General features: G+C 38.1%; 1 protein-coding gene and 1 long non-coding RNA gene across 4 annotated transcripts; one reads left to right on the top strand and one right to left on the bottom strand.

Annotated features, from left to right (window-relative positions):
• Nucleotides 1-863: 863 nt before the first annotated feature.
• On the bottom strand, nucleotides 864-20,003 carry XG (Xg glycoprotein (Xg blood group)). Of its 3 annotated transcripts, none has more exons than XM_048323959.1 (10): nucleotides 19,935-20,003; nucleotides 19,632-19,838; nucleotides 11,520-11,561; nucleotides 11,128-11,184; nucleotides 7,450-7,485; nucleotides 4,867-4,932; nucleotides 3,932-3,988; nucleotides 3,250-3,288; nucleotides 2,849-2,968; nucleotides 864-2,651 (listed from the first exon to the last, which is right to left on the bottom strand). In XM_048323959.1, the coding sequence occupies exons 2-10, from the start codon at nucleotides 19,690-19,692 to the stop codon at nucleotides 2,635-2,637; spliced, it is 495 nt and encodes a 164-aa protein (XP_048179916.1). In that variant the 5' UTR covers nucleotides 19,693-19,838; nucleotides 19,935-20,003; the 3' UTR covers nucleotides 864-2,634. The 3 variants fall into 3 exon arrangements, with proteins under 3 accessions (XP_048179916.1, XP_048179908.1, XP_048179900.1); XM_048323951.1 differs by having other exon boundaries at nucleotides 19,925-20,001; XM_048323943.1 differs by lacking the exon at nucleotides 19,935-20,003 and having other exon boundaries at nucleotides 19,632-19,918.
• Nucleotides 20,004-20,287: 284 nt separating this feature from the next.
• LOC125335954 lies at nucleotides 20,288-23,184 on the top strand. The gene is made up of 3 exons (XR_007207595.1): nucleotides 20,288-20,432; nucleotides 21,291-21,324; nucleotides 22,953-23,184. It is a non-coding gene; the product is annotated as an uncharacterized LOC125335954 (long non-coding RNA).
• Nucleotides 23,185-23,352: the final 168 nt, after the last annotated feature.

Raw genomic sequence — 23,352 nt, forward strand, 5'->3', positions numbered from 1 at the left:
TAAACAGCATGTTAATGAGTAGCAAGATTACTGTTGTAGATAATTTAACTGGCAGCTGTATTTCAGTTGGAGGACTAAAAAAAGCTTTTCCTTGGTAATAAAAGTGAAGTCTACATTTAGATGATTTTCTGTTTTACTTGTGTGCCAGTAAATTTTTTTACGCTATAGAATGGATTTTAAATATGTGAGCCAGTAAAACAAGCTAGAATTCTGATGTTCTAACAGCTGGGTTATATTCCTTCATTCCTTCCCCTCCAGACTTAAATACACTAGAGCTTCCCTACATAACCCCTCAATTACCTGAAATAATAACAATAGAAATAGTTATTTCAATAACTATAAATTTGTTATCATCTCATCATTCTAGTTAAAACGGAAATTAACACCTAAAAGTGTGCACACTGCTGCACACTGGTATATTGGTATATTGGGTGTATGCTGACATAATTAGACCAAAGATTTTCAGAGGGTTAAACACTTGGGTAGTCAGGGTTTATCCATTCAGATTCATGTGTTTTGCTCAAATTCTCCATAATAAATCTGCTTGGGGGCTAACATCAACACAAGTAATAAATTATTTTGAAAATATGAACAATTTTAAATAAATTTTCATAGCATAGCAAAAGCAAAAATTTTGCCTGTAGATCCTTCTCTAGACAATTATCTATTCTTTTTTTTTTTTTTTTTTAAGCTGTTTTGGTTTTTTTGGGTTTGCTTTGGTTTTTTTATTCCTGTAATTTTTCTTTAGTTTGAAGCATTTCCTTCTTTATCCTAGTGGGACATAGTTGAACTTGTATATAGAACATATCAGTCCTCATATGTCCCAGAAAGTAGCAAGCGAAACAAACAAAACATAGATCATCTTAGATAAAACACAGTAGGTGTTTATTGAAAATTTTGAAGAGAAAGAAGCAAAATATGTATTTTCATGGCTGAACAAACCACTGAAGTTGTAACAGCAAAACACTTATCATTTCATTAATCCAATCTTTACGCCTACCTGACAAAATACATATCAATCTGTTTTAACTATTAACATGGAAGATTATTATTTTAAAAGAAATATTAAATGTCCTTAAACCATATTAACCACACCATATTAAAAATATTTTCTCATTCATAAATTAAAAGTGATAGCCACAAAGGTGTTCATTTGTTTGTATGTTGTCAAGATGTTTCTGTGTTTAAGCTGATGTACATTATAATTTCTTTCAGAATCAAAAAAAAAAAATCGTGGTCATCTAAGCAAGAAACTGATATATACCCATTTAAAATATAATTTAGACAAATAGTATTTTATTTCATGAAAAAGTACATGTTTAGTATATGTATTCCTCTAAACACAAAGTCATATTTACCTCCATCTGAAAGGAATTTTGGTAACAAAAAACATGCTTTGCATATAAAACGAAGATAAAGCCACACTGATTTCCTTATGCTTTAAAAAGTTAGCTAAAATGGCTGTATTGCAGATTTGTCAGTAAACTGCTAGTTTTGCCAGCTTTCAACTGTATTTCATTCATTTGCTGTTTTTTTGATTCAGTTAGCTAAATGAAGGCAGAGAGACAGGAAAAGTGTCAGTTTTTGTGATAGGTTTGTCTACACGAGGATATTTGTTAGCCCAGCAAGGCTGATCAGGAATCAGGGAAAGACATGAAATAGTCTTGCTAGAAAAACTATGTAACCACACCTCCACATAGCATGAAGTTTAAAAGTTGTTGTGACTTGGAGCTTAGAGAATGAAGCATGACAAACTCATTCTAAATGAATCAGAAGAAGCTTTGTACCCATTTTCCCTTTTCAGAAGTTACGAATAAGAAGTATTTCTTTAAAAACCCGTCTTGCTAGATGAATGCTTTCAAAGGTTCTTAGAGTAGGGCCTAAGTTTTCAAGAAGAGAAATTACACATATGTGAAATTCTAGTTCCTAAGAAGAGCTAAATACCATTTCAGTAATTAATCAATTAAATAAATAAATAAATAAAATTACCATGTGTTCCTCTCTATTTTGTTTTAAACAGTGGTTTGTCAATATACATAATCTTTTCAATATATTATAAAATTAAAAATGAATTTTCTAGCTATAGGTCCTTTCACTTTGCTAAAATTCAGACATAAATACAAAGTAAAGGCATTCAAATTTTTAATCCTTTATACAACTACAAATTTTCTTTAAACAGTAATCATTACAGAAATATACTGGAGAAACCCAACAAGTGTTAAGGGAAACGGCAAACTCTTTATTCCTATTCTATCAGAAGGATGAAGTTTTTTGGCTAATTTTGAAAACAGAAAAAAAATTTATTTGGTGACTTGAATCCTCACAAACCCAAATCTTTCCCTTTTTAGCTTATATCAAACTTGATTTCTTTCTTTAAGATAACTTCTGAGTCCAAATCCATATCCAACCTTTATGAATTCAGGTCAGAGAGTGCAATACAATCTCTGGATGTTTTAAGCATATCTTTGATGACATAAAGCTCGAGGTGCAAAAGTGACATCAGGTTAGAGAGAGCAGGATTGCAATGTCTCAAGAAAATGTTCGTTAAAGGAAGATTTTCTTCTGTCCAAATGGCAATGTAGAATGTCACCAACCAAAGGAACCTGTGATGAGAGCAATTCTCCTTTCAGTTGTTTACACTGTAGCCCCACCTGAAAAATGAATATTGAACATTCAGTATTTCCACTGCGGGTGATCTTTTCCAGCTTTTCTGAGGCTGATCTGGGGCACCTGGGCTGGTTTCCACACACAGAGCCACAAGAGTCAGGTACCTCTGTGGTGGCAGAGACAATTATTTGTCAAATTCCCATCTACTTTAGCACTAAATCAGTGGAAAACTGGGCCTTACCACGTGGTTTGAAACAAAGTTTCTTATTCTTGTAAGCAGTGTAGGCTGCTATTGATCCAACAACCAGTATTACAAAAGAAGAAATTACAGGAGATGTAACTCCAGCTATTAATCCTGAATCTGTGGAAAAAGAAAGAGAAGGGTTTTTTTCAGAGGCACTTAGATGGTTTGTCTTAAGCATATTGTCTACTAAAGTGTGCTTTTCCCAAATTATGAAAATAGTTTTGTGAAACAATAAAATTAAGCAGATGAATAGAAATTATGTTACATTACAGCTGATGTGAAAATAGTGTCTTAAAGCCTAATTTAGTATATGTGCTACTTTTAGAGGGCCAACATGATTTTAATATTTCATGAAGATCAGAAATCAATTGTAGAAGAATGTAAATTATTTACTATACCTGTGTTCCCTCCATGATTGAAAGGATGCTCCTCTTCTCCTGGAATAGAGGGTGAAGTTTAATCGAAATATTTGTCATCATGTTTTGAGAACTAAGTCTTTATTCAGCAAAGTGTGACATACAAAGGGCAAAAGGGGTGGCCCAACAGGACTGAAAGAGAGGAGCTGCCCTTCCACTCCTCACTGATAGCTGTGCTGGCCAGAGGAATAACTGTTCCTCCTCTTGACACTTCATTTTTGGTCATGAATGTTATCATCTAATAGAAGGATCATATGTAACACTCTACATCAAGCTGATTTCACAGGGAGGCCAGTATACTCTATCTCTTCTCTACTTCCAGACAATCAGATCTTTCATCAGTAGTTTACATCAAGATCTTAGTCTTGGTCCATCTACTTCAGCAAGCCCCTTGCTTTGGGACTTTCCTTGCTGAATTCAAAGGGATAAAACCTGCAGGCTTCTGGCATATGCCAGAGTGCTACAACATGTTTTGGAACATGTTTCAAGATTTAGCTTCAGGCTCTAAACCATATTTTTTCATGAAGGATAACTAACCTAAATAAAAATAGCAGAGTCTTTTCCTATTCCTTCAAAGACAAGCAGATTACCACTAAAGCAAAACCAACCAGCTCCAGTTTACACGTGTTAGGAAGCTGTTGCAAGGGAAATTGGCAAAGGCTACCTGTTATAACCGGTGGTAAAGGCTTCCCATCGAGGAGATCTGAGTCATCAAAACCTCCTGCAAGATAAAGATTCCAGCTGCAAAATTTTCTACAATGGTAACCCCTTCAGCTCCCTTGTCCACTCCTTTTGTAGTGTTCTAGGGAGAGGTGAGGAACCTTTGAAATCCCAGCTTCGACATGGTGGATGGGTCATATGTCTTGCACTGAATGGTCACCTGCCAAAATTCACCTGAAAGCTGAAGTACTGGCACTGCTGGTGTCTACAAATTCTGTGTCTGTTTTGGGTAGTTGTGAGATACGTGGTCTTGGGCCCTCAGTAACACAAATCCTTATATAACATGGACATCTTGAGTCCCAGTGATCCCTGAAGCAGATAGTCAGTGGGTTCTTTCCAGGGAGGACTCCAGAAGGACCTGTCCATGGCTCACCACTACAGCCACACCCAAAGTAAGTAGAGGTACAGGGTGAAAGCCAGAATAGATATGCCACATTTACTTTATTTGAGTGTCTGGAACCAAACTCAAAAGCAATACAGGCTGCCCATCCCCATCTGCTGTATGCCCCAGGGCCATCTCAGATGCACATCTCAAATGGATTTGAACACAGGTTTATCCCTGCCCTGTGGCTAGATGTCAAATTTGAACCTTCACATAGTTCAGTGTATACACACCCAAAATGAAAATGCAAACAAGATTAAATGTTAGTCTTGTGCCACTTAGGACACAGTGTCCCACATTTTGAGCAGGCAGAAAAACTTTATGGTACCAACACTAAAACTCAGAAACAAGCTTTCCAAACACTGGGTCATAAACAGTGACTGCCAAAGAAGATGTAGGGAAAGGATGATAAAAACTATTACTACAGAAATAAGAGATTAAAGTATTCAAAATGTCTGCTCATAGCGCTGCATTTTCTTAAGAACAAATAGTCTTACCAGAATTACCATAACTTCCCGGGCGTGGTGGTAGAGGTGGGTATAAAGGTTTTCTTGAGATGTCACCTATTGATAATTAATATTGTTAGATGGTTGAACAGGCAAAACTGGGAACAGTAAATAAAGAGTAGGATAATTTGACATTTTATACCTATTTCTAACTTGTCTTCCCATGAATTAGTAAAAGGACCTTCTCAGTAATTTAAAAGACTTAAGCACTATATCAACAAATATCTAGCAACAAAAACTGACTTGGAAGTGAACAGGGAATATTTTCAAAAGAGGAGAATAATTCACAAAAACATTGAAGGAAAATATTTCATGTATTTCTGGCAAGTGCTAACATTGTTTAAAGCTGACAGCTGGGAGGCACCATGTGTCACTGTGGGTGTCAGTGGTGCAGTTACTCAGAGCCAAGAGAGAAGCTGGTGTTCTAGGCTGCGCAGGAGGCAACAGGTTATCTCATTGCCATCAGCAGGTATTAATAAGGCCTGCAGATAGGTTTCATCTAGCAGATGCTGAATTTATCTAATGCATAATGAATTTCCTGCTCTTGATCTGTGCAAAATGAACTCAGACTTCAGCTTTGTTGTTGTTTAGAACTTTGTGTGAGCAGTTAGCTGTAATTTTTTCCAAAGGATTAGAACGAGATGCATTGGATAGAGCAGGAGATCTGATGAATAAAAGCACTTTCCAAACTGCATATACAGTGTTGGAGTATCAAGGGCTGCCAAATTTAATATCTAGGGCTGCTGCTCTGCATGTATAGAGTAGGTCCTCTCTTGCCATCCTTTTTTCAACCAATTCAATCACATATTTAACTGTTCTCATAGCCAGGCAGTGAATTTAGTTCTGCACAAATCAAAATTAGTTCACAGAAATAAATAGCAATTTCCCTCCCCGTCCTTGTATCTTTCACCTTCCAAACATGCTAGATGCCCTTTTGCTGTGTTTTATTCTTGCCTAGCTGCTAAATACAATGCTAAATATGCTTCTGTTTCTGACCATCATTTAGGTTCTGATCCAGAAAATTATTTAGGTATATGCTTAACTTCAAGTGAGTGTAGCCTACAGTCAATGGATTTTAGGTAGAGTCGTAAAGCTTTGCTGAATCAGACTTTGCCCAGTTAATTATATTCAGTAGAGGAAAGGCTTGATCTCTTCCAGCTCTCTGTGTCATGAACTAAGACTCACTGTGGCACAAAAGCAGAAAACCCCCAATCCCATTTTTCATTTCTATTGTGATGCTGCACTTAGTCTTCTCTAAGCATAAGAAGACATATTGTATGGCATAGCTGGTGAAAAAATAATGTCTTCAGAAGTACTGATAACGAGAGACATAACTTTAACCTCATTATACCATGTCTGAAGGTCAATTAAGAACCTGAACTGAAAATAGAACAAATAAATAAAAATCAAGGGAAGCACGATTTGCCATCCTTGGAATGAAAAGATTTGGTTAATGAAGATACTTACGCTATTAATTAATTATTTACTCAATATATTTAACCTATCCTCTCATAACAGTACTCATTAAAAACTTGCAGGAATGGAACAATTAGTACAGGGAGGAACAAATGACAATATAAACATGGGAATTATTAACAAAATTATATTCAGCTTTGTAAAGTGTGGACTTATATGTCATTCAAACGAAGGCCTGAAGTACCACAGGGGAACATGGAAATGGGAAAAAAAAACCCCAGTATAAAAGGTTTCATTCTCTAAGACTGAAATGTAAGTAAACCAGACCTCTGCAGCTGATTCAGAGGTTCTGTGCTGAAGTAACTGATCTGTGCTGAGAAGTAATTGATCTTTTGTGTGGCTGTGATTAAAGTGGAATTCTAGGCTTTGATTCAATACTAGTTGCATTTTGGGTAACTTCAGTATTCAAGAACCTTTCTAGAGTACTTCACATCCTTGGTACATCTCTAAACATGCTAAATAAACTTTGGTGTACAAATTCCCAACCTCAAGGATTTCACATGTCTGCACAGCTCAGTACATTACTATGAATATTTCCTAGGTCAGATCTGGGTGTTATGGGAATATCTGGAAGTTAACAGCATGTTACAACAGCTTGGCTGCTTCAAACTTAGGCTGTATCATCAGTGCTCATCTCTGAAACATTCCTTCCTGAATTTCTAATTTGCCATCAGCAGAGCCACAAGAAGCTCGAACCTCTCCATCCAGTCTTACCTCTGATTCCTAATTCTTAGGCAGGCTCATTTTTGGCAGCTGAAGAAACTACAGCCATCACCATCATCAAGCCTCTGTCAGAGGACTCCACCCTGAGCCACCACAGTGAATGGGCCATGCCTGGGGGGGTCTGCTATGGCACAGGAAGCCCCAGTTAACTTCAGTGCATGCAAGGTAGGGCAGCTGGAAGCTCTCAAAGGTAGCTGGTGACACTGCGTGGCAGCCTCAGGCAGAAGGGCTGCATGTACATGAGTTGTAATGACTCACATGACCATAGCACCTCCTGCAGTACTGAAATCTCTTTTTTCCAAATTAGGCAGAGCTCAGAAAAAGACTATGAAAGAAAAAATCCCCTTATAGTCAAGGAAATAAGAGAGTACTCACCCCCACCAAGAGCATCTCCTAAATGTAGATCATTGTCTAAAAATGAATAGGAGGAAGATGTAGAAAAGTGAATTACACACAATTCTTGAGGGAAATGAAATGGTATTTTCATTAGAATGTGTTCAACTGAATGTTTGACAAGCACCTTTTTCAGATCAGTCCCACAAATTCAAATAACACACTTTTCTCGAAAACTCTGATAGAATCTAATATTTCCCCACACAGTAATTGACAAACAGTACAGTATTTTCTACTCAAAATATGAAGGTTTTTTCCCTGATTTAAATGATGTCAAAATAAATCTTACAGTTGAATCAAGATCAATACCTCTTTAATATACGTGCAAGTAAAAAAAATAAAATTATCTTTGCTAAAATATGTGACTGTATCCATTTCTTAAATACACTTAATTATTAACATTTATGTCTGTGGTTAAAATTGGTGTATGTATGTTTGGCTTAAGTGTAATTTATTGAACTGCAAAAACTGAATACCCATTTCAAGAACAAATACCAAGGAGCAATAAACCTACTTGGGGAGAGATTGAGTCACCTAATCTACGTAAGGGTCATGGTGACCCCTTGCTTCAGGCAATCATATGCACCTGTCTGAGGTTGGGAGACAGTCTGTTTTTCTTTGCCTGAGCTATAAAGGTTTTTAGATAGAATTAAATGTCTGTATGTGCATGTTACCCAGTAAATCAACAAGCTGTGACCATTGCCCTGCGCTGTACATGTGTTGTGCTGAACCTGGGATGGAACCTTTCCATCCAATAAAATTTTTTCCATGAGCTGCAGGTGCATAAAGAGGAACTCTGTTTCTAACACGCAGGTGTGGATATGAATATGTGGGTGGTATTTAAGGTGTATATGGAATGATGGTGAGTTCTGAAAGACATATATTAGATGGATGTCATAACTCCAAGAATCCCTTTCTTGATGCTTATAAATGTGGAGTGATGCAGTGAATCAGAAGAAAAGGGACAGCAAAACCTCTAAATTTTGGTAACAATGCTTATTGCCACAGACAATTAGATAGACTCTCAATTAAACACCTTTTTTTTTTCATTACATGTGTGTCAGAATTTGCAAAACACAAGAAAATCACCATGCAGAAGTCTGTTTTCTTCTGTTCTTTATATCCAGGAGGAGTGGGAAGCTGCTTTTGCACAGTATCTAGTCTCATTTGCGTAACAACTCAGAAATGTTTTGATGTCACCAGGAAATCTGGCAGGAAAATAATCAAATTCATAATACATGACTTGGTTTGTTCTTGTCAGGTGTTGAACCTCCCTGTGTCTGCCCAGCAGAGAGTTGCATTTCAAAAATACCTTTACCTGTCAAATGCTAACACTGTAAGAAGCAATAAATTGAAAACTGGATTCAATTTATTATTGGGATGAAGAATTCAGGTAAAATGCAAGTTCTACTCTGGAGGGTTCATGCAGAGATTTGTTGCAGAAATGCTAAGGTTGATATGAATTTAATAAAAATGGAAATGCATGTGTCTGTAGGGACCAGAAAAAACAGCGAAGTGTTACAAGAACAGACAATAAAGGTCACTGTTCCCAGCAGTAAAACTGAGGAATGTGTTGTTTCTGTCAAAACCAGCAGGCCTGTGCTCTGATGACAGCACAGATGACTTGTCAGCAGAGGAAAAGCAGAAAGGTATTCTAACACCAAAGGCTGCAGTATATTACTACTTTTCCTGATTGTCCACCTAGAAAATAAATCTGTGCACATAGCTTGTGTACTCTGAACAAGCAAGAAAAAAAAAAAGATAGTGGGCAGCAACCTGACCAAGGGTTCAGAGACACTGGAGTGAGAAATATTATGGCCTCTAATAAAGGACCTCTCTATAATACCTGATTACTCCTAAAGGATATAAAAGATCTGTGGATTCTACTTGTCATTTCTGATCAAGAAGAAGCACAGAGACAGGGTAAGAGCTCAGTAGCTGGCAAGCTTTGTCTCATGTTGCACACAATGCTCACCAGACACATCTTGGTGCTCATGAGCATGTGGGTGTGAGGATATGGCTGAATTAAATAGAATGCAGGAACAATGTGAGTGGGTAAACATCAACTTACTTTGAGATTTGTAAATAAACATAACCTTCCATTAAATTTCGTGATGAATTTTGTTACACTAGGGAGGGGCCTGCAGGAGACCTTCAACTGGGCAGAGGTGCATGGGATGCCCAGGGGACACTGCCTGTAACTGGCCTCAGCTGAACAAAAATCTCAGCTGGCCTCACTTCTGAATGAGACATAGGGGACACCCTGAAGTTAAGACGAAGCATTATGCAGATGCTAGAACATACTTTTGTACCATCTTTCTGCACTTTCCGACTCCAATAATTGATTTGTAACACCGTGGGCTTGGGTTTTCTTAAGAAGTTTTAGTTTCTTTTTCTAAACTCTCTGCAGTCCTCTGTAGTGCTGAAAGAGACTCTGAAAGAGTCTGGAAAACGTGGAGTTCTTCCTGCCCAAAAATTAGTGAAGTGGATTTGGTTAGGGCAAATATTTATTTGACGTTTGTATCTCTAACAGATTTAGGAGTCCCTAAAAATAAAAATTCCTTTCACCTGACTTAGGCAGCTTCAATGTCGATATTGGCATCCCTAAGCTACCTTTAAGCATGACCAAGGATAAAGTATCTTAGGGCACAATTCAAATAACTTACTTGAAATGTTTGCATTAGGATAGGAACAAATACACATTGAGTGCAATATTTTAAATTAGACAAACACTTCTAATCTAGGCCAGACACAGACTTTGTTTGCCAAATGAAGTTGGAAGGAAGAATGCAGCCCTTAAAGTATATAATAACTACCACTTTCACAAAATATTGCCCCTGTTTGTTCAAAGAGGGAGCCAGAGAATTGCATGGAAAATGTAACTACTTTCATGCACCTAAAGTCTTATTGCCAAGTTTGTCCAGAAAAAGACCTAACGTTGTTGTGTGGGCTAATGTTATCCAGCATTTTCCAATTAAAGCATCTTGTTTGATAGACAGAAATTTATTGCAGCGTAGTTTAGATGAAAAAAACTCTATGTTGTCATAAATTGTTCCATCACAAATCCAATTTTGTTCTTGTTTGGAATTTGGGTTTTTTCAACATTAACAAGTGTTCATTGGAATTTGTTGTTTGGCATTCTCAGGACTACAGCTCTTCACTCTTCAGAACCTTTTTTCCTTTCTGACACAGGTGATTGTAGCAATCAGTACTAGGTAATATGAATCAAATAAATGGTGAGAAGAAAGGATACCCCCAACTTGCTTCTGGATCTTTTCCATGTCTGTTATCAGGCCTCATGAATAAATATACAGAAAAGTAAGGATAATAGGGAAAAAAAGTAGAGGAACAGTTAGCCATTTTTAGCAAGTTACCCATTGTTATACTCCCCAGGGACTTCAGAACAATCTAGAAAAGTATGAAGAAGATCTTCAGGAGATAAAATACCATGACTGGCCAGCCATGCTTTAACACTTTACTGGAAGAGCTGAAGACAGGTAATGGGTAACTGTCAAAAGAGCACTTATTTTACATAAAGCAGACAGCTATTATCCACACATTATCTCAGCTAAAGCACAAGGGAAAATATGATGAAGAACCTCATGTGAAAGCTTCTCACATATACAAAATCAGTTTTATGACCCATTACTTATTACTCACTGAGCACAGGTCTTGTTGGTCTTCTGATCACTGTAGGCTTCCTGGTAATTATGTCATCTGTTGGACACAATGACATGTCAATAAACAATAACAGCTTCAACCTAACAAAAGCAGGTATCTGCAAATGTAGAGAGCTGCTTTCAATAAATCTTTATGTATCACAGCAGAAGCCAAAAATGAAGGGATGTGTTTTCAAAGCTATTTTTTGTTTGGTTTTTTTTAAAGAAAATGTTCATTTCATGATAGAAACTTTGAAATCTAGCATTTTCCAGTTCTGTGTATCTTTAACTTAAGTAGTAAACACTTCACATTCTATTCCTCAAGGAAAAAGACTTAAGAGTTATTATTGGGTGCAAACACCATAGTAAAATAAAGATAGAAAATTTACATACCAGGGTGGTCAAGGGCATCAGCTAAATCAAAATCACCTTGACCTAGAAAGAGTGTGACAGAAGAAAAGACAGTCAGTCAGCAGGCAGTTTCCATGACCTCCTGACCTGAGGGCTCTGTATGGAGCCAGAACACCAGGAAGAGGCAAAAGAAAGACCCATCCAAACAGCAGCAGGCAGAGAACAAGCTGTCAGCTGTCATCCCTGCGCAGTGCAGTCCCCATGACCTCCTGACCTGAGGGCTCTGTATGGAGCCAGAACACCAGGAAGAGGCAAAAGAAAGACCCATCCAAACAGCAGCAGGCAGAGAACAAGCTGTCAGCTGTCATCCCTGCGCAGTGCAGTCCTGAATGGCTGTGAGACATGGGCCCATTTAATTCAAAGAAGTTGTTTGTTCAGATAGGCCAAGGAGAAGCTGCTCTCTTGTGTTATCATATTCACCTGCTGTGCAAACACCACCAGCCCTTCCTTACTGGGCCCTGAGCTGCTGCCCGTGGGCTGTCACCCCAGCCATGGAACACTTTGATCTTCATGCAGACACACTACCCACAGGCTGACCTCTTGCCTTGACTTATATGGTCAAATTCTATTTTTCTGAAGCATTTCTTCAGTGCCATCAGTACAAGCAACTTAATCCTGACTGTCCTTTGATTTTGTCTTTGGGTAAAATCCTCATTTTTGATCAGCATCCAGAGTACTGGAGGAGGCTGTCTGACCTGAACCCCATTGCCTCAGGATACCACCATCATCAGTGCCTGAGACCATTTCTTGTTGGAGTGAGTCATCAGGAATAATTCTGTAACCATAATCAGAACTAGGGTCATCAGAAATAATTTTGTAATACTGAAGAGCTGTTGGACAAACCAGCTGCTTTGTTACAGGTCATGACATGCAGGAACTAACAATATGGAAAGCAACTACTGAGGTCCTAATGCTGTAAAGAGAATGTGACAAAATCATCTTGTGAAGGAAGACTGTGGAAAAGTTTCAGGCGTAATATTTCTTTGAAGTTAAGGAAAAATAAAAATAGAAGGTGGAATCTAACCAGAATATGAAATTCAAGAAAGATGATGCAGATGCTTTCAACTGCATGAGAACTAAAGCAAAACAACAGACTGAAACAGTTACTAACACCTTCTGTCCCTTCTGGACAATACCAACATTTCCCTCTCCTATTGTATGTCTGTTCTGTTATAGAAAAGGTGGGAAAAGGCAAAAGGTATTGTTTTGAGACTTCAAGGGAGAAACAGAAGAAAGCTACAGACATTTTAAGAAGAGAAAAAAGAAGACTGAAAATCTCCTGCAGAAATTATTAGTATTGATTTTTTAAAAAATTATTTCTAATGATAAACCAAGCAATGAAAAGAAAAGGGCACCAACACAGAATGACTGCTTGGGATTAAGACAGGAATCCACAGTGAAATCTCTGACCATGTAAATGTAACCCTTGACAGATGGGCAGTTTGTATGAGGACATCTGTACAGCATGGTAAATTATATTGCAATAAACCAAAATACTGCTTGGACTTCCATACCAACTTCCTCTGATAATAACATCAAATGACCACAAGGAGTAAGATTCTGTTGAGCAGAATTTTAAATGCTCATTATCATTCCTGAGACGGTACCTAGACATTTTTAAGAATCTAATTTTGGAGGATAACAGTTGGTTAAATAGCTGAACAGCTCAGACTTCATCCACATAATGGTGGGTCTAAAAACAAAACCATATTAGATTCTCAGAGGATACGTAGCTCAATAGGAACTGCAGTCACTTCAGAGAACTCTGAAGATAAATGACAAGGGAAATAAATTAGTGAAGCTCCCCACAGAACAAAAGGACTGAAAGAAATTAATTTTCCACATAATCCCTTTTTCTTGAGATCAGCTTCCATAGTAGAGTTGGAAATATACTGAAGAAAATGAGAATGAGAGAAATTTTGGTGGGGCAGAAACAGCTTTGTTCCATTGGGGGTTTTTAATTGGTTGGGGGTTTTGTGTTTGTTGCTGTTGGCCTTGTTGTTTTTTGGTTTGTTTTGTTTTGGCTTTTTTTGTTTTGTTTTAATGTGGATAAAGTTACAAAGAGATTTAGCTCTGCAGGTGGTATTATCTCCTAGTTATCTCTTCTATTGCTGCTTTTCAGCTAGTATGCTATTTCTTGGCATTACTTCTAACCTTTTTTCTGGGAGTATCCCTGTTTTGACATAGAAATAAAATGACTGTAGTAATGTTTTTATGTTGGGTGGTTCTCAATGACTCATAACAGAGAATTTGAGAAAATGCCCATAAGCTCCTGCTGAACACCACAAAACAGTCCTTGCAAAGTCATGTCCTCAGGCACATGTGCATTTGGTGTTCACAAATTTTGAATATTAGTTTTCTGAAATATCTAGTCACAAATGTAGACAGTAGCATCTTTTGTCTATGGTTTAATTTGTTATCTAAATGTTGAATGGATCCCCCACCCTTTAACCATGTATCTGTTTGATCACAAGGGTCTGAGGTCCCACAGTGTTTGAGTAGAATTTACGAGGAGCAAGGCTGTATTCCGCAGGTGAGTGTTATCAGTTGGTCATGACAACAGCAGTCAGAAGTTTTCTGACAAAAGGCCACCACGACATCACTGTGCAATTTTTAATCTCCATAAGTAGGCTCAGTCCTGGACTAGATCCATATGAACACAGCTTGTGGCCCTTAAAGTGATGCAGATTTAAATAAAGCAGTAATGAATATTGCTAAGTGAGGATCAGGTTGTGTGACAAATGAAATTAACTTCTCAGGCTTTTAATATGCATAATCTAATATCAAAAAGGAAGTTAAAATCCATGAGAAAATGTGTTTGTATGTGTTTTACATGTTTCTGGACACACATCTAAAATGCATGTATGTGCATGTGTGTTAGATAAATAATTTTGTCATTAAGATGATTAAATTCATTGGTTTTGGGTGCATTGCTAGTAGTGATAGGGATGAGATTACCTGTGTGACAAATAAATTAGAAGTAACTAACTTCTAATTGTGAACAAGATAGAAAGGAAGAATAAGTTGATTTTACAGTATTTAAAGGCATGAATGAGTATGATTTCTTCATTGTAATTAAATAGGAATTGTTTCATGAATACAATGAGCTTAAAACACTATGAAGCTGGCAGAGACCAAGAAAAAAGTCAGTGACTCAAAAATGAGAACAGAAGTTTTCTAAAAGGGAATAATATATTACCAAAATCACTAGTGAGACTCATTTTATGGGGTTTTTTTAGCTGAAATTGTGAGTTATTCTTTGCACAGACCATTTCTGATTTTAATACAATCAAGAAACTTATTTCCTTCATAATGAGAAAATGGGATGTATTTTCCCATGCATGTGATTTGGAACATACCCGTGTACTGGTCCAACTTTATTCCGGAAGCAATTATGTTTGTTTAAAGGAAATTACTCACTTCTGGGGGAACATAAAGGTTTACACCCCAGAGTGGACACTGTGGACAAAATCTCAATGAGCAGGTACTATTTCTTTCATGTAATAGCCTCATGATCCATATTTGCTGATGAGGTTACTGTAGCTTGTTTTTCCTTCAAGGACCTTTAGTTTCCATAAGCAATGTTTGCCATTACAACCCCTTGACGCTGGGGTGGAAAATGAGTATGCTTTAAAATCTGTAATTAAGATCCAAGGTCCAGTATGTAGACCACAATATGTGGACCTGATTATTGACTTCATGCTTTTTGCTAGGCCACTTCTGGTTTTAGTTTAAATGCAAGGGACATGAAAAGCGACTGTCTCGCTTATTCATACAAGAACATATTTAAGTAATCAGCAGCAACTAAGATGCACTAATAAAGTAGGAGTGGCAGTACTGCTTTAGCTCTGTGCAACATAGCTTCACCAAACACAAAAGAAAATCTTCTACGATATTTGCCTTGCTGTTCAAAGGTAACTGATGTTCTTTATGATATGATATGCCCTGCAAACCTAAAATAAAACATATAATTTTCTGTATTTTGCTTCAGAGTGAGTTCAGAAGCTGGTGTGTGCTGTAAAATCGCAGGCAGAGCAAAAGAAATGGGATCTTCCATGAAGGAACACCATACATGTTCCTGTGCATCTCAGAATTTCAGCTTTGTGTCATGAGGCAGCAGAGCTTAGCCCGTGGTGTGGGCTCTTAATCCAAAGCTTCTCTTTGTCACTACAGGTTCATGAAACTGCCAGCCCTTTTCAGCCACTTGGTCTGAGAGTCTCAGGCTTAATGATGGTCACATTACATGAGAACTGTACTCAAACAAGAGACCTATATGAGTATTCCTGCTGAAATCCTTAGTGTGGCACAGGCAACAGCTGTGTTGGGCTCTCTGAGTGACCACTCGCTGCTTAAGTACCAGCTGGCTAATCCCCACTTTCTCTGGTGGGTAGCTTGGACACAACAGAGGGAACCAAATATTTAGGTGGTCAGGGAGATGCCAGGCTTTGCTGTTTCTCTTGCTCACAGAGTGTCTTGTAATGTTCCTCGTCCCACTTTCATACCAAGTACACCAGTAAAATGCATGCAAAACACCTCTTGACCTTCAATATGGATAGCCCCTGGTTCCTTCACCACTGCTGTAATAAGACCAGGGATGTAAGGAAGGACTTTAACTTGCCTGCTAATCTTAATGCTTACTCTGGCCTTTCCTATCATTTAATCTGTAGCATTGTTGCCCTTTGAAAATACATTGCTGTGATTTAACTTTTGCATATATTCTTCAGGAATTAAAAATCTACTGGTAACAGGCAAAGCTTATTCAGTGGAAGTGGGACTGTTATATTTTCATAACCCATCCAAGCCTTTCTTTCAGATAGGCTAGTGTGTTTGCGATATTGTACTACAGGTCATATTTAAGTATTTTTAGTATTTTCCCATAACGTTCATAGATGTCAGCCTGTGGAAAGGAAGGAAGACTCTAATCAAAACAAACTGAATGTCTCTCCTCCAACTATGAGGCAAAATGCCACAGAAAGATCTATTTTTATTGATTTCTAATCTTGAAAGAATTCTGACATTTATTTGTTATTTTTTATCCTCAATGGGATGGAAAGGAATTGGCAATTGCTGGTGCAAATAAGCTAAAAATACATACTCAGTCAGGTTGGGCACTGCTACCAGGCTTGCAGTGTGGCAGCAATGCTTAAAAAGTGAACCTGAGAAGCTGAGTAACTACAATAGTTGTTTTCTCTTCCCAAGCTCTGATGTTGCAACAGCTCTGCCATTGTTAGTGCTTCAACCAGTTCAGGTATGTCGATTTTTCAAACTGCAATCACACCCTTAGCTGATAGCACTGACATGCCTGTGGATAATTGCAGTTCAGGTCTTGGGAGCGAAACAGTTTTGGCAGCCAGCAGAAGAGAATTTGTTACCTGCTGAATCCATAAATGCTTCAGCACATCCACAGAGACCTCACACAGAACAACAGTGAGGACTGCAGCTACATGGAGCAGTGTTAGAAAAACAGGACTGTGTTTTTCATCTCTCCTGCTCTTTTAACTCCAGTGAAAACTACATTATTCGTAGAACTAAGCCACATAGGGTCTCAAATCCAAACAAGTCTACAATTTTTTCCCCATAAAGTGCACAGCTAATTAACTGAGACTACAATTGATTTTAAGTCAAAACTTTGTAAGGCTTAGCTGAACAGAGATGTGTTGTTTACTGAATAGCAATAAATGCTGCTCCCTTTACCTATGTAGCATTCAATATCTGATGAAGTAAATGTAAACCATCTCAGACATCATCAGTCTTTGCACTGTCTTTGTCACCGGCTAAACATGTGATCTATCAGTCAGCATTAAAGACCATGGTTATATAGATTATATCTATACTGGGAACCTGAGGAGCATTCTGAGCAGTCAGGTCTGAGTGAGAGTCTCAGTTGCTTTCCAGGTCCATAGACAGGAGAGCCCCCAGGTTGCATAGCTTCCCCATTGCAGGTGTGCACACAGGTTTGTGACCCAAATGTGACCAGTGTTTCAAACAGATGCATGATCTCTGTTAACAGGGAGCAACGTGACTTGTGTCTGAGCACACCTTAAATGGGCAGTGTAGACACAGCCAAACCTGAATTACCAGAGATCAGCCAAGCTGCAGGAACTGATGAGGGATGTTACCATGAAATTCAGTGGAAGAAGTTTCTGTAAAGTTTATTTCATTCAGATTGGGCTAAAAGCCTCTCAAGACAATTCGTTGTTGAAGCTCAAATATATAGGAGCCTTCATGTAACCTAAGTCTGGAAATTACAAAAGCTAAAGAGTGTAGCTAAAAATGGAATACTGCAGTGAGCACGTGTTTCTGACCTGTATCAGATTTCACTTTCCTTGTGCAATACAGTTCTTGGTTCTGCTATGCTTCTGTTGAGATGTGTCCGTCAAGGTAGTCTAGCCAACTAACTCAAGATAGTTGGACACAAAGGAAATGCTGGATGAGGAGGAATGATGTCATCTGGTCTGGCTGTGGTGGCCCAGTAGTTTATAGATACTATGACAGAGGATTACAATTTAGAAAATAATTAAGCTGCCTATAAAAGGGTGAATCATGCCCTATCATTCCTGTCACAAGAATTTAGACCAGCTTTTCACCAGCATGGTCAAGCCTTTCTTGTATCATGTCTTGATTGGGACTGCGAAGATGTTCTTGTGAATATCCCCTGAAACACGGGGAATACTTTGATGATAAAATTCAGCGTCTGTTTCAACAGAGTTAAAATAATTAATTTTGCTTGTCAAAGTGGATTAAATAGTTTCCAGAGTCATGAGACTGTGCCCAAAGCCCACAGGAACTTTCTGCAATGACTTCTTCCCCAAAGCAGAGCCTGAACTGGCTGTAAATTAGCACATGTATAAATGAAGAATGATTAGGCTGACTATCCTTGTAATTAAAATAGTAGAGTATATGCAAATTGGCTTGCTCAGCCTCAGATTGTCTGAACTGAGCTATTCAACATAAGACAGTTACAGAACAAGAAAGTTTGCATGCCAGAGGTCAGACTGCATGAATCATCACTGCTCACAACAGAATGTGCAGGCCAGCACAGTCCTACTGCTCTGCTCTTTCTATGCCATGCTAATTGCTGAAGACCTCTAAATAATTCCTCATTTGTTAAAATCAAACCATTGAACTAAGACAAGGTTTTTTCACTGACCATCACTGCAAGATCTCCTAGGGACTTCGTTTAAATACAGGGTGGTGGGAGGATCAGCAGCAGCTGCTATTTTGGAGCTATTGGTTAATGACTGATTTCTTCCTGCAGCCAACACTGCACTAAAAGTTTCTGCAGTATTGCTAATACACAAAAAAGAAAAGGTTACAAGTACACCACACGGCTGATGCACACAAAGATAATTCTATTTGGTTTGACATCAAGAAAAGTTTGAAAGAATATTTTGCTGAAAGAAATTATGTTTGAATATAGTAAAATGACTCAGTACAAAAATGCTACATTTTCCCTATTGCTATTTATTCATCAAAAAATATATACAAAATGTATTCAATTCTTAATTAGTCCTAAATACATTGACTAAGGTTAATAAACTATTAGTTTATAATTATTAAAGCATATGCACCAATATAAAAGCATGATCTTTAAACTGAATCAGAATTTGTATTTACAATAAAACTCATAGGTTTCAAAGTATCAATAACCAAGAAAAGCTTTAAAACATGAAGTCAGTATTTGATTAAGGATGTCTTTAGAAACTGTAAGCTCCCCTGGAAACTCTCATTTTACAGCTTCCATTTAAAAAAGTTTATACTCAAGCCTAAGCTTGTGAATCATTTTAGGGAAGCAACACTAGCGAGAAAATAAGAAATTATAATAAACAAACTTCAACTAGCATAGCTCTTATTAGCAATCATCCAAGAGATATGTATCTCTTTAGAAACTCGTGAAGTACATATAGACACTTTTGAATGCTACTCATGAAACAGTAGCAACAAAAAAAAAAAATGCTAGCAAGCATTTCCAAATAAACAAGCATCCCTTTTAGGGGCTGGGGGTTTAGGTTGTTTGGGGGATTTTTGTCTTTTTTTTTTTTTTCATTTTTAATAATCTAGCCCTTTAAATAAGCCTAGGTAAAGCTCACTTACCTCTTACATGGACTAGAAGGAAGCCAAGGCACAAAAGAAAAATATTTCTGAATTTCTTCATGCTCTTCTATGCAGTGCCTTGATTGCTCTGGTTGGTTTTTTCCAAGCAATGATGGTAGATGTTTCAACTGCAGTGCCAAGGTTTGAGGGAAACACTTGTAATCAGCAGCTCTGTCCAAAGAGGTTTCTCACCACCACACACAAGCTCTGCAAGAGAGAGAGAAACCTTTTTGTGCACCAGACAGGTAACAAAAGCAAGCAACCCTGCTAGAGCCAAGCTGTGAGCAGCATACAAGGTGCCACCTGTGCTCAAAGAAACTTATTTATTGCCCAGGCAGGAAGCATGGAGCTGGGGAAGCAGCGGCAGCACCCAATGAGGAGGGTGCCAGAACACTCTGGATCCACCTCCTTTCCAGAGGGGAAAGCAAACCTGTTTGACATCCTCACCTTCAAAGCAGGGTGTGGTGCTGTGGGAGCTCAAGTAGCTTGTAAGGGGAGACTGTCCTTCTCTGAAAGTTGCTTGAAAGAATCACTCAGACATACTCTGTCCTCAAAGCATCACTTCCCTGCTTGTTTCTTGGCTCAGCAATAAAAGCTGATAAAGGCAATCCTTTCAGTTTTAACCTTCATCCAATTCATTAATTTGGTGGCTCGAGTAAGGGGTTAAGAATCTGCTTTGCAGCAACTTGGATTGGGCTACAGAGGGATGACAAAAAAATCTAGTTCTATAAACTTAAAATGTGATGTTGGACTACTGAACTGAAGCATGCTCAGCTCCCCAGTGGATGCTTATCTTCACAGGTAAACATTGCCTATCATTACTGTTTCTATTGATCTAGTTTTTTTTTTTTAAATATAAATATTCATGCATATCCTGCCTGGAGATATGTCAGATGGTGTTGAGTGTGATGATACAAAGCTTTGGAAAATGAACAAAAGTCATATATCTATCTGTACATGGACATACTTTTAAATTACTGATGTTATTTTAATCCAGTTTTGTCATAGCATCTCTCTAGCAAACACATGTGCCAACATGCTTGTCCTTTGAACTGGATTGCAGCCATCACCCTGGTGCCCTGCACCAGCAGGGTGACTGGTGTGCATCCTCCCTTGTGCTGGGGGGTAAGCTGCAGGGGATTTTGTCAGGGCTGTTCTGTCTAGGGCAGCAAATAGCTCAGGACTCTGCTCCCATGGGTGGCCAATCTGAACACTCGTGCTGTTGCTGGGTGATTCAGTCTGATGTGGGGCACAGGCTGCCCCCAGCTGCATTTCTGTTGAGTTACCCGGAACATAGAACTGAACTCATGCTTTTATGCTAACTACAAAAAACAGACGCAGCAACATAAGATGGACTGATAGAACTTGGTGATACTGGATCCTCAAGAAGCTTGATGTTCTAGTAGGTCAACTCCCTCCCTCTCCCCTGCCCAAATTTGAAACAGCAGAATGGTTTATAAAGGTCTGGCTTATAGCTACTAATAGAAGCTCTGAAGTTCAATTTGGGTATCATCATTCTCCACGTCAGGGCCAATTGCTCAGTCTCAGAAGAATTAAGGACATTTAGACTGAAAAGGTGACTTTTCCAGCCAGTTAAAACAAGAACTATACCATGAAAGGAGCAATCCCATAAATCCACTGTTTATTTTTTTTTTCCAGAATACCAAAAGCACGCCCACATGCTGATCTTCATGTAAGTGATGAATTTGCCTGAAGGGAATGGGAATGTTGGCAAGGTTAGGTACCAGTCCCAGGAAAGTCCAAACAGCTTGCATACGTTCAGTAGCTTTAGTTTAAAACAGTTGTTCCTGCAAGTGAAGTCTTCCCAAAATGCACGGTCTCACTGCTGATACAACTTCATTGTGGTATTGAACATTCTCAGAGGGAGTTTGAAGATGATGCACTTCTTGTTCAATTCTTCTGAAGCCAACTATTGCCCCATCTAGCTAAATAAAAACAATATGAAGGTGGGTGGCACTGGAAGGAGTGGATCTAGTGTAGGAGTCAGGATGTCTTGAATGCTTATCCCACTCCTGTTCTTGGGGGCATTGCAGGAACTTCTTGATCTCAGTGCTGTCAAAAATATGCAACAGCTTGCCCAAGATAGCAAGTAAAAAATATTGTATATTAAAAAGAAATATATGGGCTAACACCTTACCATAAATTGCAGTTTTAGCACTTGAAAAATCATTGACCCATTGTTTTCTGTGTAAAGGAAAACAAAGATCTGCCTACTATTCACCTGACAAGGTGGATGAATAGCCTGTATTTTTTTACTTGTCTTTCAAGGAAAACCCCAATATTTTGGAAATGCAAATGGAGGTAGAAAAGGAGTCAGTATGTATGTCTGTTCTCTACACCACATACTTTTAGCCCACCAGGCCTCTTTTAGATGAGACAAGCTAAAAGGGAAAAAGAGTTCACTCATCACAGTGGCAGTCCCATCTTCCTGTGGGCAGAGGTTAGACACTCTCCTCTTTGGCATGGGTAACCTGCTGTATGTGTCTACTGGAGATGAAAGAACTGAATTACACACTAGAACTACTTGTATGTAGTAGGAATGCCACTTATATCCTACACTACTCATCTTTTGTCATAAAAACAGCAGTATTTTAATTAAAATATTGAACCATCCAGTAATACAAACCATTAATTTAAATGTAAGCCAAACACACAAGTGAATTAGTGATACAATTTCTTGACAACAGAAGAATACAATTACTATGTACTAGCTACAGATTCAATGATTTTTCACAAGCAGATGGAGGAACCTGTATTTTATTCTTGTGGTTCTTAAAGTACTCCTAATGCAGGGATTTGGGAAAACTGTGGGTTTGCTCCATTTAAGTTCTTTTCCCATTCCTAGTAATCTCTTCACTTCATTTTATATCTGTGTAACAGAAAAGAGCAAAAATTAAGTAATATTTTCAACTTGTGAAAAGGTTAGGGCTTACTTCATAATCTTCTCAGGTGAAAAACACATATAGAACAGTGTGTTTGAGGTGGTCTCCAAAAGGAATAAGTGAAAAAAACCCAAAACAACAGAGAAAAGCAGTATTGGAAGTGTAATTCAGTCCAAGATGCATTGAAAACTAAGTTGACTAAAATGTTTTTCTTAGCATTCAAAATTTTGCAGAGATACTGAAATATGCACAAATAAGAGCTACAGCAAAAAGCTGCCAAATGTTATGCTTAAGAATTCCTTGTTTTCATTTGCACAGCCCAGTGAATTCATTTGGATAAATCTGGGTAAATATTTGAAATGAACATTGCCTTTGAAAACCGTCAAAACATTTTTCAAGCAGTCTTTTCCACCAACAGGATGAACTAAACTGGCACTGCAGCTACCTTGTAAAAGCTAAAGTGACATATTATTCTACAACAAGATCCTGCTTTGATTATTTTTCCTCCTATAATTGATGGCAACTCCTCCTCATCCTCAAAGGAGGTAGACTGAAATAAGAAACAGAAGTGAAGAGGATGTGTTACAGGAACAGGACAGCACTCTTTGTTGCCATCGATGTTAACTCAGTTTAATGGTAAAGGTACCTCACTGGGGTGAACTTGCAGTTTGGACCTAAAAAGGACAGTATTTTTTCATTCCACTGCACAGTGTCGTTGAAACATGTACAGAAACCACATTAATTCCAAATCTGAAAGTCAATGGCAGCTCAAAAGGCCACGATGGGCAGCAGCTGATCTGTGGGAGATGACTGCAGAA

Source organism: Corvus hawaiiensis, chromosome 2 (assembly GCF_020740725.1).
Source record: "Corvus hawaiiensis isolate bCorHaw1 chromosome 2, bCorHaw1.pri.cur, whole genome shotgun sequence".
Classification (NCBI taxonomy): Eukaryota; Metazoa; Chordata; class Aves; order Passeriformes; family Corvidae; genus Corvus; species Corvus hawaiiensis.